The 19,883-nt window shown below is 41.5% G+C and overlaps 1 protein-coding gene across 3 annotated transcripts in view; it reads right to left on the bottom strand.

The window, feature by feature from the left end:
• Positions 1–19,883, bottom strand: part of enah (ENAH actin regulator) — a 340,698-nt gene that overhangs the window by 72,876 nt on the left and 247,939 nt on the right. For all 3 annotated transcript variants that reach the window (XM_063040502.1, XM_063040500.1, XM_063040499.1), the window contains one exon: positions 7,778–7,862. In XM_063040502.1, the coding sequence (XP_062896572.1) occupies positions 7,778–7,862 (85 nt within the window). The remainder of the gene's footprint in view (positions 1–7,777; positions 7,863–19,883) is intronic.

The raw sequence follows: 19,883 nt of genomic DNA, 5'->3' as shown, positions 1-19,883 counted from the left end.
TTTACCCTACTCGCCAAGGCCTTCTCATGCCCCCTTCTTGCTCTTCTCAGCCCCTTCTTAAGCTCCTTTCTTGCTTCCCTATATTCCTCAATAGACCCATCTGATCCTTGCTTCCTAAACCCCATGTATGCTGCCTTCTTCCACCTAACTAGATACTTCACCTCACTTGTCACCCATGGTTCCTTTATTCCTTATCTTCCTCACCGGGACAAATTTATCCCTAACATCCTGCAAGAGATCCCTAAACATTGACCACATGTCTATAGTACATTTCCCTGCAAAAACATCATCCCACTTCACACCTGTAAGTTCTAGCCGTATAGCCTCATAATTTGCCCTTCCCCAATTAAAAATTTTCCTGTCCTCTCTGATTCTATCCTTTTCCATGATAATGTTAAAGGCCAGGAAGTGGGGGTCACTGTTCCCCAGATGCTCACCCGCTGAGAGATCTGTGACCTGACCTGGTTCGTTACCTAATACTAGATCTAGTATGGCATTCGCCCTAGTCGGCCTGTCAACATATTGTGACAGGAATCCGTCCTGGACACGCTTAACAAACTCTGCCCCGTCTAAACAATTGCAACTAATCAGGTGCCAATCAATATTCGGGATGTTAAAGTCACCCATGATAACAACCCTGCTATTTTTGCACCTTTCCAAAAACTGCCTCCTAATCTGCTCCTCGGTATCTCTGCTGCTACCAGGGGGCCTTTAGAATACCCCCAATAGAGTAATTGCTCCCTTCCTGTTCCTGACTTCTATCTATACTGACTCAAAAGAGGATCCTGCTACATTACACACCCTTTCTGTAGCTGTAATAGCATCCCTGATACCCCTCCTCCCTTTTCTCCCCTCTCTATCCCTTTTAAAGCACTGAAATCCAGGAATATTGAGAAACCATTCCTGCCCTGGTGCCAGCCAAGTCTCTGTAATGGCCACTACATCATAATTCCATGTATGTATCCAAGCTCTCGGTTCATCACTTTTGTTCCTGATGCTTCTTGCATTGAAGTACACACACTTTAGTCCTTCTACCTTACTACCTTTACACCCTTTATTCTGCTTCTCTTTCCTCAAAGCCTCTTTATATGTTAGATCTGGCTTTACTCCATGCATTATACTTGCAGTTCTCACATGAACTTTATCCTCCTCCACCTCACTATCTGCTCTAACACTCTGGTTCCCCTTCCCCTGCAAATCTAGTTTGAACCCCTCCGGAGCAGCACCAGCAAATCTTCCCACAAGGATGTTAGTCCCCCTCCAGTTCAGGTGCAACCCGTCCAGTCGGAAAAGGTCCCACCTTCGCTGGAATAAGGCCCAATTGTCCAGAAAAATGAAACCCTCCCTCCTGCACCAACTCCTTAGCCACGTATTTAGCTGCATTATCTTCCTATTTCTAGCTTCACTAGCACGTGGCACAGGTAGCAATCCTGAGATTGCAACCCTGGAGGTCCTGTCCTTCAACTTTGCACCTAACTCCCTATACTCTCCTTGCAGGACCTCCTCCTTCTTCCTATACACGTCATTGGTCCCTACATGGACCATGACATCTGGCTGCTCACCCTCCTTCCTGAGAATACTGAGAACTCGATCCGAGATATCGCGGACTCTGGCACCAGGGAGGCAACAGACCATCCGGGATTCTCGATCTCTCCCACAGAACCTCCAAACTGTCCCCCTAACTATCGAAACCCCTTTTACTACTGCTCTCCTCTTTTCTCTCCTTCCAAAAGAGATATTTTCCAAAAATATCCCTTTAAGCTAGCTTTCCACTAGAGCTCAGAGGAAATAGTAAGATCGGTAGGGCTCTGCTGAAGCCATTATTCCTAATTCCAGATCATGGGCCATGACCCAAAATGTCAACTATTCACTTGTCTGCAGATGCTTCCTGGCCTGGTGAACTCCTCCAGATTTTTGTGTGTATTCCTCATATTTGTGCTGGGTAGTTCCCAACCCAATGGTATGAACATAGAATTTTCCAGTTTCAGCAAACCCTCATCTCCAATGGCTCTCTCCCAGCCCAGGATCCACCATCTGATTCTTTTTTTGTTCCCTTTCCCAAACAATCACCCCACAATCCATCTTCATTCCCTTCCTAGATCCATTCATCTAATATCCATATATTTCACTCACTCGATCCCCTCCCTCATCTGGCTCCATCTGTCCTTCATCTCTCCTCTAATGGTTCCCATTATCACCTTTCTTATTAGAGTCCATCACTGATAACCTGTGTTTCACTTATCACCCTCAGTGTCTCCACCTTCAGCCTCCCTTACCCCCACATAGCTCGGTCTGCCCTTGTCTGATTCCACCTGTCATCCTCCTGCCTTTGTATCACAACTCCATACCTCCTCCCACCTCTGCCTGGATTCAGCAGCCCATCCTTCACCTCTCCTCAATCCATCTATCACCTACTGGCTGTCTTACTGCTCCCTCTCTCCTCTTTATACTGGCTATCTCTCCTCTCCACTTGACAAACAGGAATGATGTGGAAACTTTGGAGGGTACAGAACAGGTTTACCAGGATATTGCCTGGATTAGAGAGTATCAGCTATAAAGAGTAGTTGGACATGTTTGGTTTGTTTTTTTTCTGCAGCCTTGGAAGCTGACGGGAGACCCGATTCGTTTATAAAATTAGGAGGCACAGGTAGGATAGATAATCAAAATCTTATTTCCAGGGTAGAAATGTCAATACATGCATAAGGTGAGAAGCAGAAGTTTTAAGGGGGATGTGCAAGGCAAGTTCTTCTTTTTAAACACAGAGAGGTAGGTGTCTGGAACTGGTTGGCAGGGGCAGTGGTGGAAGCAGATACAACAGAGGTATTTTAAGAGGTTCTTGGAGAGACACATGAATATGCTTAACATGGATATTCACCACAGACATCATGGGCTGAATGGCCTATTCCTGTGTTGAACTGAGCTATGTTCTAATTCCTTAACCAGCTGCCTCCCCACACCCACAGACGCTGCCAACCCACTGAGTTCTTCCAGAAGTTTGTTCTTTTCTCCCCGTCTATTACATGTTTTCTGCCAAACACACAGCCATGCCCTTTCTTGCATTGATGGCATTACCTCATTTGAAGCTCCTGCCTTGGCTCTTTATTTGACTGGTATTACATTATACTCAATGTCCATTTTGTTATAACTGCCACCTGTTTAATAATTGATTACTGCTTTGAGGAATTATATGCAGAATTAAAAGGGCTAAAACCTAAATGACATTTGCAGCTTGGCTAGTAATGTTGCACAATAACTAATCTGCTACCCGTGAGACAGATGCAGGGAACAAAGGAGTGCTTGTTCATGGGAAAGCTGCTTTGTGTAACCACTAATCAAGGATGCCTGGCAACAATAAGGTATGTATGTGACAACGAATGTTTAACGAGAAGCCCCAGCCAGTGCTTGGGGCTCACTTGGTTATAGATATCCAAGCTCTATGAGTGGGACTGTGTAGTATCAACTGAGCAATGCAAGCTTGCTAATAAACAGTATGTAATTTTAAGTAAATTGTGTTTGACAATTATTCCCTGGGTCTGAACCTAAAGTCCTCTGGTAGAGAGGCAGATCAGCAGTCTCAGTCACTGGCCCTAAAGTTAGCACCAGCAACTTTATCTAATTTTCCTCTCCTTCATGTGTAGAAGTCCAGTACTTGCTTGAGTGCAGGTCAAAGTGTACCAGCTATGCCGATTGCATCGTCTTTGATCTGGGCCAACAATTACATGCTGGGCGGTACCTAATTAATTAACATGTTTATTTCAGCTTTTTTCTTAAAGATGTGCTGTGTGTCTCCCGGCTACCGTTGCATTCTCCGCGAATCGGTATCTGTCCACGGCCTTGGGGTTGGGGTGGTGGGTCACTGGGGTGTCATCTCATTGTTGATTACAGCAGGCAGCTCATCTTCTCCTATGACTGCCCGCCTTGATGTCGAAGGTCGAGGTTCGTCGTCTGCTGTGGCTGATGTGGAAGGCTTGCTTGACTGCTGAGCCTCGTGCATTTTTCTATCACACAGTTCTTTGTAAGCACTCAAACCATCCTGCAAATATCCCCTAAACCTACGTACCCTTTCAAAATTAAAGTCGTACTTTATCATGCAGTGAAAATCTCACCCAGTTGCTTCACGTTCGGTTCCTGGACGACTTCACTTTCGGTCCGTTCGCTACTGCATTCGGTTTCAATTGTTATCCTTTCCTCTTCCAATTGCATCAGCTCTTCATCTATCAGTTCTTGGTCATGGGGTGCCAAAAACTCTTCAACATCATCTTCGTCAGCTTCCACAAGCCAAACTCACTTTGTCCTTGCTTCGTTCACCACGATCGAAACGCTTAATTATGTCTAGTTTTACATTAAGTGCAACACCCTTTCGAGCTTTTTCAGGCTTTTCCAATACTATAGAACTCATCTTGCAAACGGCTGCTCACAGGCACGTGTTTAAGCAATGCCGGCGAGAATGCTGTTCCGAATCCAGGGGAGAGCGGCTGCTCAGGGCGCGCGGCGCGCTGCCTTTTATCACATGCTGATTTTTTCACGCGCTGATTTTTTTATCGCGCGCTGCTTTTTTTTGTAACAGTGAAAACACCTTCTGAAAATGAAAACAGGGTACTAATGTAGGTCTTTCATAACAGTGAGGTTTCGTAAAGCGAACGTTCGAAAAGTGGGGGACACCTGTATAGTTAAAGTGAAAATTGATAGTTTCCTGATTGGTCAGGGCATGAAAGGTTATGGCAAGAGGGCTGGTGTATGGAGTTGAGTGGGATCCAGGATCAGCCATGATGGAATGGTGGAGCAGACTCGATGGGCTGAATGGCCTAATTCTGCTCCTATGTTTTATGGACATGCCAACTAAAGCTCCACGTTCTATATAGTTTTTTTTTTCTTTGACAAATAATTGCAGGTATGTGCACTGTAAATGTTTTGGTACTCCAAAATGCGTCTTATGATGTTTCTATTAATGTAGATTTTCAGCATTTTAATCATTCTAAACCAAATAAACTCAAGTGAACACACACTTATGCAGTTGGGAAGCTTTCCCTTCATTCACCATGACAACAACGGAACCTCAATAAGGAAAATAAATCAGTTGGTGAGTTTGGCAGATGGCAACAGACAGAATTTAATCCATATGATGAAGTAATATATTTTTGAGAAAGCAAATACAATGAGGACATCTACAGTAAATGGCAAGGACTTCAGGAGTGTTGATGTATACTGATTTAGGATCCAATTCTACAGCTCTCTAAAGAAGGTGACAGGTGGATGCAACAGTGAAGGTAGCTTTTAATGTGTTTGCCTTCATAGGTCAAGGCATTGAGTATAAGAGAAGGAATATCATGGTGCATCTGAACAGAACATCGATCTTGGAGAACTATGTACAGTTTTAGTCGCTGCACTGCAGGAAGGATGTAGCAGCAATTGATGCCAAAGGACACATTTCTGCACTATGACAGAGCACAAGGCCACAAGACATAGGAGCATCAAGTTTGCTTCGTCATTCCATCATGGTTGATATATTATCCCTCACAGACCCATTTTTCTGCCTTCTCCCTGCAACCTTTGACTAATCAAGAACCCATCAACTTCTGCTTTAAATATCCTCAGTGACCTGGCCTCCACAGCTGTCAATGGCAATGAATTCCACAGATTCACTACCCTCTGGCTAAGAAATTCTTCCTCATCTTTGTTCTAAATGGACATCTCTCTGTTCTGAGGCTGTGCCCTCTGGTCCTGGATTCCCTCAATTTAGGAAACATCTATTCTATCAAGGTTTTACAATATTCAATAGATTTCAGTGAGATACCCCTCCACCATTCTTCTAAACTCTAGCAAGTGTAGGCCCAGAGTTATCAAACATTCCTTGTACATTTACTCTTTCATTCCCAGAATCATTCTTGTGAGCCTTCTCTGGAGACTCTCTAATGCCAGCACATCTTTTCTTGGATAAAGGGCCAACAATTCCATCATCCAAATTGTTGACAAAAAACATGAAAAGAAGTGGCTCCAATTATTTCAGTCCTGACGAAGGGTCTCGGCCTGAAACGTCAACTGTACCTCTTCCTAGAGATGCTGCCTGGCCTGCTGCGTTCACCAGCAACTTTGATGTGTGTTGCATCTGCAGAATTCCTCGTGTTTGCGTTCTATTCATGTTAATATCTTTCCTTGTTAAGCAGCCTCATGTGCAACACCTTGTCAAAGGCCTTCTGAAAATCCAAGTAAACAATATCCACTGACTCTGCTGTCTATCCTGCCTGTTACTTCCTCAAAGAATCCATGCTGACTTTGGCCCATTTTATTACGTGCCTCCAAGTACCTCTAAATCTCATCCTGAATCTTTTTTTTAAAAGTACTTATTGCCTGGTGTTCAATCACCAAAACCAAAACTGTTTTCAGGATTGGGGCCTGAATAAGGCATTACATAATTTCTAACTGGTATGCTATATTGAATTACTTCCTTCAATTCTTTACTTTGGCTTATCCATTATTAAAACCAATATTGACACTTTTTTCTTTCTGTCAATATGATAAATAATTCTGAGATATACACATCACTAAATCCAAGCTGCTTTCCTGTAGGTTACAAAGTAATGTTCTAGAAAATGAGTACTACATTATTACAGTAATGTAGAACACTAAAGAGGTCAGAGCTATTAAAATCCCTCAGTCCCCCAATGTGACTACTTATAAAGCCCAATATCACGGTATCTGACTGTCCAGATGATGCTTGCCATTTCCACTTGCAGGGACCACCATTCTTGTGCTCATGCTGAAGTAGTTCTATTGGGCACCTTCCCTTGAAACTTAACTGGTTTTATTTCCAGTGCTCTCTATACGTTTTACCAAGCTTACTGAAACGTTATTGCGTAACTGCTTTTAAAAATATTACTTATAAGTACTTTAGAATAGTAGTAAAATAAAGAGACTGCAGATACTGATATCTGGAGCAAAAATAAGACAGACTACTGGACGAACGCAGTGGGGCAAGGTGAAGAGGCGGTGAATATTTCATGTCTAGACTGTCATCATGCCTGAGAGGGTAAAGGGGAGATATCCAGTATAAAGAGCTGAGAGGGAGTGATAAGGCAAGAGCTGGCAAGTGACAGGTGGATCCAGATGAGCAGGGGTTGGTAGGCAAGGTAGATCTAGGTGGGAAGACGGCGGGGGGAGACAGCAGTAGAGACTGAGAGGTGATAGTGGAGGCAAGGGACTATATAATATAATATTATAGTGACAAGTGGAAGTAGGTAAAGAAAAAATGTTGGACATAAGGGAACAGTGGGTGGAGGAAAGGGGACAGGGAAACAATTAGGTAGTATGTGTGATAGGCAAGTAGACCTAGGTGGGGGAGGACAGAAACAAGGATCAGGAAGGGTGTTGGAAAGAAGGAAGATTGTAAGAGGATCTGGGTAGATCAGGAGGAGAGAGAAACAAACAGGGGTGTGGATTGCCAGAAATTGGAGAATTCAAAGTTCAGGTTTTAGACTATGAGGTGCTGCTCACCTACTTTATGTCTGGCCTCACTCTACCACTGGAGGTGGAGAAGAGCACACTGGACAGCATAGGAATGGGGAGGAAATCTGAAATACCTTGCAACTAGAAGCTCAAGACTAGAAAATCTTCCAATTCTGCACTAAAGTTTCGAACATGCTAGAATATTGGGGAATGCAAAGTACAACCTTTCCAGGTTAAAAAAGTTATACATCCCTCCCACCCACTCCACTCGTCAAATAGACACCTTTCAATGAATCAGCATTTGCTTTCACTGGGAAAACACATGAATCATTACCGTCTCTGTATCTCCAAATCCTCCTGACATGGACCATTCTGCACTTGCGGAAACAGCTGAGAGTTCTGACGTGACAATGTCGGACCTGAAAATCAAGTTCAAGAAAAATTATTTGAGAAAGCTACCTTCTTACAAAATATAGTTCCAGAATACCACGTATAGTGGTTAATAGGACTCACTTTTTCCTCTTGTGAGTCAGTACACAGTTAAAGTTACCCACTCTCCCTCCAAACAAATGAAAAACACATCTACTTGGTCTTTGTAGTTAATGTCTAAGCCCACATTCTATGTTTATTCATTTTTTAATTTTCAAAATAAATTTTAAAGCAACCACAAGCTCTAAACTAAAAACATTCTTGTTGGTATCCAGGATACAAAATCATGGGGGATGGGGGTAGGGAGGCACTGATGAGGTAAGACAGTGAGTCTTTTTTTCCAGCAGAGCTGTTTATAATTGGAGGGCAAAGATCAAGAGAAATCGTCGGAAAGAACTTATCATGAAGTATGGTTGAAGTCTGAAACAAACCTCCTGAGACGGTTGGGAGACAGGTACTCTTACAACACCCAAATAGTTGATTCAGTACTTGAAGCATCTTAGCAGGGAAGGCTAAGGACCAAGCACTGGCAAATGGGATTAGTGTAGAGAGGCAATTGACGGCAGGCATGGATACACTAGCCCTTCAATGCTTAATGATTGGCACTCTGGGCAGTCATACCCAACAACTGTAGTTGCACAATCTACTGACTCACTTGGTCTCAAGCTCCCTACCAACTTGATCTGATCCACTATGTGTGCAAGTCTCACTCACAAAGGCCCCATTTCTTCAAAACTGCACATCATCTAATAATAGTCAATTGTTGGGAAAATTTGTTGGTCTACAGAAGTTTCATGTGTCAGATTATCAGAATTTTCTGTGTAATGTAATTGCATTGAATACATTAATCACACATAACATTCAATGATCACACCACTATGAAAAGTCATCACAGAGAACCTTTTCTAAATCATAACTAAATAACTGATCTCCACTCTCCATGATCACAGGATCATCAAAAATTTAATAATGCAAAAGAACCATTTGGCCTTTCCTTCGTGTGTCACCTTCCAATCCTAGATCCATGTTGAAATGCATAGTACACAGACATACTTCTTCATCAGCGTTTCTACCTTCACTCTCTCTCAGCAGACCCCCTACCACTTACCAGGTTAAACCTGAGCTTTCCTCTTGCCCTTGCACCAATTTAAAATCTATTACTCACTGGTTCTTAACTGAAAGATATCAGGTCTTTCCTTCTTGCTGCATTTACCATTTGCCTTAGGGAAAGTTGACATCAGAGTCCTCAACAGTCTCTGCACAGTGACATAACAGCTGCACTCCAAATCAGTGTGGGTTCCATTCAAACAAGCAAAAATCTGCAGATGCTGAAGGTTGCCCTTCAACCTTCTACTCTTCAGGGAAAAAAAATGTCCGAACCTATCTAGCCTTTCCTTATAACTTGAGCGCTCCAGTCCCAATAACATCCTCATGAATTCTTTCTGAACTTTCCAGTTTAGTGACATCCATCCTATAGCTGGGCAACTAGAACTACACACAAAATTCCAAGTGTGGCCTCGCCAATATCTTGTGTACTATGCAGCAGAAAACATGAGTTCTTACTTAAATAGTTCCTGGGGAAGAGGAGGAGCATTTAGATTCCTGCATAAGCCAAATGGACTCCCCAATCAAGGGCCACAAGCCAGCAATCTATTGTTTGTGCTGCCAGTGTTTCATCAACTATTGACAGAGTTCTTGGTATGACAGATTGTAAAGCTTGGCAGCTTTTCTAGAAAGGAAGGGCAGACTGTCACTCTGCCCTCGCGGTCTTGTTAGTCAGACAGTACAGGTGCAGAGGGCAGATTTTCATCCCACTCATATTATGAAAAAAAAGCACCAAGAAAACCCAAAACCAGAATTGAAGAGGAATACCACACTGCTGGAGTACTGATGGTTTAATGACTGGGGGAGGGGTGGGAAAAACCTGTGTAACTACACATTTCCCCCTGCTCTGAACTTACAGTGCTGCTGATAACATTACAAGCAAAAGAAAAAATATCTGCTGGCTGTTCCTGTGGTAAAAGCTAACAAAGCACTGCTAAACTGCAAAGGATCATGTACATTATCAATAGGAGCAATCCATCTCTTTTCAAAAGTAACTAATTCTTATATACAGCAGAAAAGCTGAAATAGATGCTCTTTTCTTATAATCTTGCAAGTAACAGAAACAATTCAGTGGTGTGTCTTACCAAATAATTATTGATTTTCCTGAAAGGCAACCTCCACATTACAGCCATTTGCCCTTACAGATTTCCTAAATACTACCTCAAAATTTGAGATATGGAACAAAATCTACTCTAGCAAATTTTATATAGTGAAGAAATTAAATAAATCAACATAAAATTTATCTTTTACTGATGAGGCAGCTTCACAATATGGCCCATTTTTTACAACTGCAGCACCCCCATATAACACAGGGTTGCCTATACTGCAACTTAAACTAATAATTAACAGGAAAAAGCACTGTAATTGATTGCATGGGAATGTGATATGGTGACTATATGGTAATTATTAAACCAGAATTTTAAGTTTACATTTGAAATTCTTGTGTAGAATGATAGACTGTATGATAGGCATTATAATGGCTCTAATTACTTTGGTTTTACAGCATTTGTAAATACTGTGCCTTTTAACGAGTTGTGTGCCTACAGTGTTTGGGAGAAAAGAAATATATCTTCAGTAACAGAAGACATGGATGCTAAACATTCAACACTATGGAAGTGCAGGGCAATAACTGCCAGTTGATGCTGATTGTCATTTGATATGATATCCATTCTTCTTCATTGCATCAATAACTTCTCTTCTGTGTCATTTGAAGTCACAGATCTCTCTATTGACGGGTACAGCTTACTGGCATCAACCAGATCTTGTACAGGGACTATCGAAGTAGTGGCCTTGTCTCATTTCATCCTGTTACCCCTTGATTAGTCAATTTGGTAGACGAATGAGAGGAGATATTATAGAAACACATAAAATTATGAAAGGGATAGATAGAGGCAAGAAAGTTGTTTCCACTGGTAGATGAGACTAGAACTAGGGGACATAGCATCAAGATTCAGGGGAGTAGATTTAGGACAGATGAGGAGGAACTGCTTTTCCCAGAGAGTGGTGAATCTGAGGAATTCTCTGCCCAATGAAGCAGTGGAGGCTACCTCAGTAAATATACTTAAGTCAAGGTTGGATAGATTTTTGCTAAGTACGGGAATTAGGGGTTATGGGGAAAAGGCAGACAGGTGGAGATAAGTCCATGGCCAGATTAGCCATGATCTTATTGAATGGCAGAGCAGGCTCTTTGGGACCAATGGCCTACTCCTGCTCCTATTTCTTATGTTCTTGTGTCCTTACCCAAGTTGAATCCCAAAAGAATCAGCCTGACTTCAGGTTTAATATATTTGGTAAAGTCAAGTACTAAAAATTCTTCCCCTAATTCAAAGATAACCACCATAGAATGCCAGATGCACCAGAACATAAGTGATACAATGGTTAAATAAGTGGACCAGTGATCAAGATGACTTCGATAAATAACTGGATCACACAGGGTCAAATGCTACATGGCAACCTTGATTTTTAAATTCACTTTATTAAATAATCTGGAATTTAAATAAATGCACTAACCTTTTGAATGGTGAATGCAAAACTAGTAGATTGCTGTACAAATACACATGGCTCACTAAAGTCAACCTGGACAACAAAATTTGCCATCCTTGCCACATAGCCCTAAATGTCACTCCAGCATCAGAGCAATGCTTCTGAAAGAGCCCAGCAAGTCATCATTTGTAACCTGCTATATTTCTGCAGAAGTTCAAGGAAGGGAAGCACCAGCAAAGTCCCGAGGGAAATTAGAGATGGGCAATAAATACTGGCTTTACCAGGAACACTCATTACAAAAAATAAAAATGTAAGCTCCTTGGTGTCAGGGGATTGAAAGGTCAACACTTTGAATTAAGACTTGCCTTTTTTATTCAGACCAGCAGGCATTTATAACTTACAATAATTATGGCAAATCATGAGGTTTCAAGGATTGTGACCAACCTTCCTACTGTTGTAACACAGTGGTTGCCTGTACTTACTCTATTTGTTTTGACAAATTAGCAATTGCCAGCCCCTCAGCTTTAAAACCCACATTCACACCAATAATGGAGGCTATTTGTTGAACCCGAGCAGCCAATGGTTACTGATAAAGAAATATTGCTGAGGGACAAGTGACTGATCTGCGATCACTTTCCTATTGGCCAAATACAGGGAAATTAGTTAACAAATGTGTGATATCACAGTGCCAATGGCCTCAGAAAAAATTTCATCATGTGAAAATTAAAATAAACATGAAAAGCTCCACAACTAACCTCTGCATCATAGGGAGGGGAAACAGCAGAGCCTCTGCTTCAGATGTATAACTATGAAACAAAAAATGCAGACAATTTTAAATGATCCTTCTCTGTAGTCATAGGCAGAGGAATCTAGTTAGTTGGGACACTTTGGGATTGGTACATTTTGGCTCAATTAAGCAGCTGCCCCAATTAGCCAAAGTTTCATGGAAATAGGCATTAAAGGAGAGACAAGCTATCCTTTAACTGAGTAACAAATTATATATTTAAACAAAATAATGAATAAATTAGAACACTACAAAACTACTACAGGACTCTAAAACTGTGTATTTGTTTCTAATAGTTATCAATGAAGGAGTTCATCTGCCATGTTCTTTTGATTGACTGTAACAAGATAATGAGAGGCATCGATCGTGTGGATAGTCAGAGGCTTTTCCCCTGGGCTGAAATGGGTAGCACGAGAGGGCACAGTTTTAAGGTGCTGGGGAGTAGGTACAGAGGAGATGTCAGGGGTAAGTTTTTTATGCAGAGAGTGGTGAATGCGTGGCGTGGGCTCTCGGCGGTGGCAGAAACGATAGGATCTTTTTAGAGACTCCTGGATGGCTACATGGAGCTTAGAGAAATAGAGGGCTATGGGTAAAGCCTAGGTAGTTCTAAGGTAGGGACATGGGCTGAAGGGCCTGTATTGTGCTGTAGGTTTTCTATGTTTCTATGTAAATGAACAAATCAGCGCAGATAGTGGATTGCCTTTACACAGTGCTTTTGATGATGGCATTGCCCAAATCTTCATTTTGATTGCAGCATCCAAGATGATTGTCCACACCTTCAAATTCTTCATATTTCCTAACTTGATGAAGTATTGAAATCACTTCATTGTCACTCCTGGCCATTTCTGGCGTCTCCAAACCTGAATACTTGAAACCCCACTGAGCAAAACAGTTCTGAATTGTCTCACTGTTTATTACTCAACAACTATCAGTGACAAAACTCACTCCTTTTTGAACACACACGCAAGTGACGCTATTTAAAAACTGTTCACGTTAAGCATGGTGCAGTGTTTAACAGCCACACAACATGCATGCGACTGACGCTAGTTGGAAAATGTTCGGCAAATGTCCTTGTCCCATTAAGCAGCACAATGTCCCAAATAAACGAAGGGAATTCATGGCTATTTCCTCAATTTGCTTTGTTCTTTAAGCACTGTCCTAAATATGCAGCTGCCCCAATTAACCAATGGTCCAATTAACTGGAATCCACTGTATTTGATTTACAGAAAATGCTGAAGATATTCAAACACCTTTGGAGAAACACAGTGAAATGTTTCAGGGCTATATTATTTCACTGCTTTATGGAAATTATCGATCCTGGGTAAAGGATCAAAAAGCATCAAATCACACAATCATTGCATGGCAACTTCTGACAACTTCACAAGGAATGAAATGTCCTCTCAAACACAATTAGAAAGAGAACAGCTAAGATCCATTGCACCAGAATGCAAAATCTCTGTTCCCTCTCCTACTGAGTGACCTCTATTTTTAACCCAAACAGTAGTTTCGTCCCTGTATCCCATCGCATGCTGATAGAGGATCTTTATTTCCTTATACAAAGTGGACACTGGTGATGAGGCTGGCATCTGAGTCCAATTAACACCGATGATGAATGGTCATCAACCCAACTTCAACTCTTCAGAAATGTTCTCTGATCCATTAAATATTTTCAGCTTTGTTTTTATTTATTAATTATATTGGTGAGTATGGAGGCATATTTAACACCCGGACAAGGCACAGATAATAGATTTCCTTTCTTCCATTACAGATTATCAGGCTGGAAATTGTTTTTTTTTAAAGTGACAACCTGGAAACTTCCTGGTCACAATCTACTCTCCATGGCAATAGGTCAGGACCATGGGTGCTTGCTCTATAATTTAACAACCATGCTTCTAAAGCCGCTGCAATTGCAAATATCAGAATCACTACTGATCAATGCAAAAAATTATCTGATTCCTTTTGGGTTCTGTCCACTTAGTCAGAGGGTGGTGAATCTATGGAATTTGTTGCCACGGGCAGCAGTGGAGGCCAAGTCATTGGGTGTATATAAGGCAGAGATTGATAGGTATCTGAGTAGCCAGGGCATCAAAGGTTAAGGCGGGGGAGTGGGACTAAATGGGAGAATGGATCAGCTCATGATAAAATGGCGGAGCAGACTCGATGGGCCAAATGGTCGACTTCTGCTCCTTTGTCTTATGGTCTATGGTCTTATAAGTTATATAGCAATGGGAATGATGCGATTGCCCCATAGTTCCAGGTGCAGGAAGGAAGCACTATTAAAATAGTAACTCAGAAACCTTCCATAAACAGCCCATAACAGCCCATCATAAAAAGCTGAGAACCAGGAACTGGCTGCCCAAACCACTTTAGCACAAAGGCAGGTCCTCCTGAAGTTACAACTGGGTTCCATTCCTGTGAATAGCTCACAAGATCAGAAGGCAAAGGAGAAGTAGGCCATTCGGCCCATTGAGTCTGTTCCACCACTCCACCATGAGCTAAACTATTCTCCCATCTAGTTCCAATTTCCGGCTTTTCCCCCATATCTCTTGATAACCTGACTAATTAGATAGTATTAATTAGATACCAGCAGAGATTGGACTTTCTGAGGCAGCTTAAACAAGCATCGCTCCCCACTAACATCTTAACTATATTTTACAGAGTGTGCTGACCTTTTGCATCACAACCTGGTACTCCAGCTGCAGTGCTGTCGACAAAAAAGCCTTGCAAGGGAGCAGAGAAGGTTATTGGGGTCTCCCTACCTTCTGTCCACGACCTCTTTCAGAGTCGATGCCTCCAGAAGACACGGTACATCATTAAAGATCCCTCACACCCTCTCCATGAACTGTTTGTTCTTCTGCCATCAGACAAACGTTACAGGACCATCAAAACTAAAACCACAAGGCTACTAAACAGCTTCCTCCCACAGGCAGTCAGACTGCTAAATAGCTGCTCTACCTGACTCTGCTTTGGACACTTTTAACTTGCACTGGACCCTTATAACTTGATTTTAACTGGCATGTGGCTGTTGTGTTTTTACTATTTATTGTTATGTTTATTATTTAGTGTTGCATTTGTTATGTTATGATTGCACTGCTCCTGGGAAACACTGTCTCATTTTGCCCTGCAGAGCTGATGTACGGTTAGAATGACAATAAAGTTTTTTGAATCTTTGAACCTCCTCCTTAAACACCCTCAATGATCGGGCCTCCACAGCTGTATGTGGCAACGAATTCCATAAATCCATGACCCTCTGGCTAAAAAAAATTCTCCTCATCTATGTTTTAAATGGGTACCCTCTAATTCTAAGACTGTGACCTTCTGTCCTGGACTCACCCACCAAGGGAAACAGCCTTTCCACATCTGCTCTGTCCAACCCTTTCAATATTCGAAATGTTTCTATGAGATCCCCTCTCATTCTTCTGTACCCTAATGAATACAGTCCAAGAGCTGACAAACGTTCCTCATATGTTAGCCCCTGCATTCCAGGAATCATCCTTGTAAATCTTCTCTGAACTCTCTCCAACATCAGTACATCCCTTCTAAGATAGGGGGCCCAAAACTGCACCAATATTCCAAATGAGGTCACACCAGTGCCCTACAGAGCCTCATCAACACCTCCTTACTCTTATACACTATTCCTCCTGAAATGAATGCCAACATAGCATTTGCTTTCCTTACTGCCGATCCAACCTGGTGGTTAACCCTTAGGGTATCCTGCATGAGGACCCCCAAGACCCTTTGCACTTCCGATTTTTGAATTTTCTCCCCATCTAAATAATAATCTGCCTGATTATTTCTTCTTCCAAAATGTACAACCATACATTTCTCAACATTGTATCTCATCTGCCATTTCTTTGCCCACTCTCCTAAACTGACCAAGTCTCTCTGCAACACTTCCTGCTCCTCCACCTATCTTGGTGTCATCCACAAACTTAGCCACAAAACCATTCAATCCACAATCTAAATCATCAATATACATTGAAAGAAGAAGCGGCCCCAACACCAACCCCTGCGGAACACCACTAGCAACCGGCAACCAATCAGAATAGGATCCCTTTATTCCCATCCTTTGCTTTCTGCCTATTAGCCAATGCTCCACCCATTCCAATATCTTTCCTGTAATTCCATGAGCCTCTTATGCGGCACCTTATCGAAGGCCTTTTGAAAATCCAAATACAGAACATCCACAGCCTCTCCCTTATCAATCTTATTTGAGATTACCTCAAAAAATTCCAATAGGTTGGTGAGGCAGGATCTTCCCTTCATGAAACCATGCTGGCTTGGGCCTATCTTGTCATGCACCTCGAGGTATTTCATAACCACGTCCTTGAGGATTGACTCCAATAACTTTCCAACTACCGATGTCAGATTAATAGGTTTGTAATTTTCTTTTTGCTGCCTCCCTCCTTTCTTAAACAGCAGAACTACATTTGCGACCTTCCAGTCCTCCAGACCATGCCAGAGTCTATTGATTCCTGGAAGATCATTTCCAATGCCTCCACAATCTCCAAAGCCACCTCCTTCAGAACCTGTGGGTGCGCCTCATCCGATCCGGGAGAATTATCTATTCTTAGTCCATTTAGCTTCCCAAGCACTTTCTCTCTGGTAATCTTGACTGTACCTAATTCTATTCCCTGAGACCTCTGGCTATCAGGTGTGTTGCTAATGTCTTCCACTGTGAAGACTGATGCAAAATACTCATTTAGTTCCTCTGCCATCTCTTTGTTATCCATTATAATTTCTTCAGCATCATTTTCAATCAGTCCTATATCTACCCATGTCACTCTTTTATTGTTCATATATTTTAAAAAAACTCCTAATATCCTTTTTTATGTTGTCAACTTCTTTTCATAATTCATCTTTTCTTTCCTAATGACTTTCTTAGCTTCCTTCTGTAAGTTTTTAAAAGTTGTCCAGTCCTCAGTTTTCCCACTAATTGTTGCTTCCTTGTACGCTGTCTCTTTTGCTTTTATTTTAGCCTTAACCTCTCTCGTTAGCCACATTTGTGCCATTTTTCCACTCATGACTTTCTTTTTTCTTGGAATATATTTTTCCTGCACTTTCCTTATTTCTTGTAGGAATTTCATCCAATTCTGCTCTACTGTCCCTCCATCTAGCTTACTTTTCCAATCGACTTGGGCCAGTTCCTCTCTCATACCACTGTAATTTCCTTTGTTACACTGAAATATCAATACACCTGATACTAGCTGCTCTTTTTCAAATTTGAAACTGAACTCAATCATATTATGGTCACTACTTCCAAGGGGTTCCATTACCTCCAGCTCCCTAATCGCCTTAGGTTCATTACACAGCACCCAATCTAAAACAGCCGATCCCCTGGTGGGCTTATGGACAAGCTGCTCCAAAAAGCCATCCCATAGGCATTCTACAAACTCCCTCTCCTGAGATCCAGTATCTTCCTGACTCTCCTAATCCACTTTCATATTAAAATCCCCCATAATTACCTTGACATTTTCATTCTGACACGCTTTTTCTATTTCCAGCTGTAACTTGTAGTCCACATCCTGGCTGCTGTTTGGAGGCGTGTATATAACTGCTATTAGTGTCTTTTTATCCTTGCCATTTCTTAACTCGACCCATAAGGATTCTTTCTCCCTCTTCTGATCCTATGTTCACAGCCCAGAAGTTGTCAAGTTGTAAAAGTGGACAAGGACTAAATTCCACACACAGCTGACTATGCTTGCAACCCCTCAGCAGCTCACAGATCCATCCTGCCATTCTCCCAAATGTTCATTCTTATATACAAATGCTGTACATAAGTCAGGCATTCAAGAACTAGGAAGGACCTGCAATGATAGTGCTTTGATTGTTGAGCAGTACAAAGGACTAATAGGTGATAAGAGTTCAGAAAAGAACCAAATTCTAAAGTGAATCCACTTATGCAATATTTGCAAGGTTTTTTCCAAACAAGACAGCAAACAAAAATCACAGTCCTAGTCTATTTTAGACAAATTTAAAGCAGGTGATTACTTGAACTCAGTGATTAGAGAAGCATCTACAACATAACTAAACAATTCAGAGCCTTGAAGAAAATACAATCCAACATTCATCCCAACCCATTTTAAATATAGATTTCAGTACTGAGAAAATCACAACGAAGCAGAAAGCAATTCGCACAATTTCCTTAACAAGCAGACAACTCCAAAGCATCTGTTAATTGCCAGTGCCATGTAAATGCACAAGATTAATGGCATCAAATGCTGCACAATGAATCTCGAAGAGTTCTCTGATATTCTACCGACAGCTTCCAGACCATCAATTTATACGAATCTGCACACATGGGTGAGCATTTTATGGATCAGTAAATTCAGGCATCCAAGTATTCTGCAGTATACATGACACCTCCAAAACTGAGCAGGCATCCTCTCGATCATTCCTTCAATAATAACAATTATGGCTGAATTTTTAGTTGCAATCTTGTCATAACTTATTTACAAGTATTTTTTTCTTTTCAAACCAAAAAAATAAAGGAAGTGATAAATGAAGCTGCTCAAAACACTCCATGCAGAACATCTGAAGGGCACCTACATGTAAAAGTGAAGGCTTGGTCTCGCTTCTGGCAGCACAGGTAGTGCCACATACCATTACTCGCATCCTGAGACACGGAGCTCTGAACACGTTCACACGAGTCTCCAGATTGTAGGCAAATCATCGCGTTCACCTCAAATCCCAATGCATCTTCAGATTTCCTCTCAACCATCATCGCTCATTTTTAGTGGAACCAAGATAACATTAATAACGCGTTCCTATGTAAGAGGATGTAGTTTAATTGGTAAGGGGCTGCATCATTCATGTATTTAACAGCTTCCAGCACCAGAGGTCAAGTTTATCTGTTCTAGTGTCCTGGCCCTTACTGGAATGTTCTGCATTTCCTGTTCCTACTGAATAATTAATATTTGCTCCCAGTGAGCCAAATGCTGTATTGCCTTATACTGCAGCACCCTTGTGACTGGAGCTGCTGTTGCATTTAAACTATACTGCCTTCAACCAAATCACAACTGCCACAAAGGATATGAGACAATTAATTTTTCTAAGCCAATTTAATTTCTCAGCTAAAAAACTGTTAGAAAAGTCAAACCTAACTAGCTAAAGTTTTGTTCTGGATGTTCTGATTTATTTTAAAATTGTGAAGGATGATGATGACAAACACTGACCTTCAATGACTCAGATAAAATAATTCAATTTAACCTGTTAATATCTTCATATCCTGGTTTTAAAAAATACTAACTGCAAAGCTGAGCCTTTAAATTTTAATATCCAAAATAAATTTCCAAGTTTGAAACAGCTGTGCAGGTCATTCAGTTGTAAGTCATCAAAACTGCCCCTGCGCTTTACCACTGTTATTGAAACATAATCAATTAGATTCAATGTGCTTACGTCATTTTTCTACTTGTGAACTGAACCAGTGTCTTCATTGCATTGCTGATCCAGACCACAATAGAGGTCAATGAGTCCTTCATCTATGACTTCAATACAAGGCAGAACCATCAAGCCTCGGTGTGAGCACAATCATCAGGCCATCCTGCAGGGTCCCTTGGGATTTTAAGCCAAATAGAGCTGTTTCAATTACAAGAGACTGAGTAGCACTTTTTTTTGAGAGGCCATTTGCTTTATAAGC

Source organism: Mobula hypostoma, chromosome 2 (assembly GCF_963921235.1).
Source record: "Mobula hypostoma chromosome 2, sMobHyp1.1, whole genome shotgun sequence".
NCBI classification, from domain to species: domain Eukaryota; kingdom Metazoa; phylum Chordata; class Chondrichthyes; order Myliobatiformes; family Myliobatidae; genus Mobula; species Mobula hypostoma.
The sequence above is the reverse complement of the archived record's forward strand: the minus strand, read 5'-3'. Positions and strand labels throughout refer to the sequence as shown.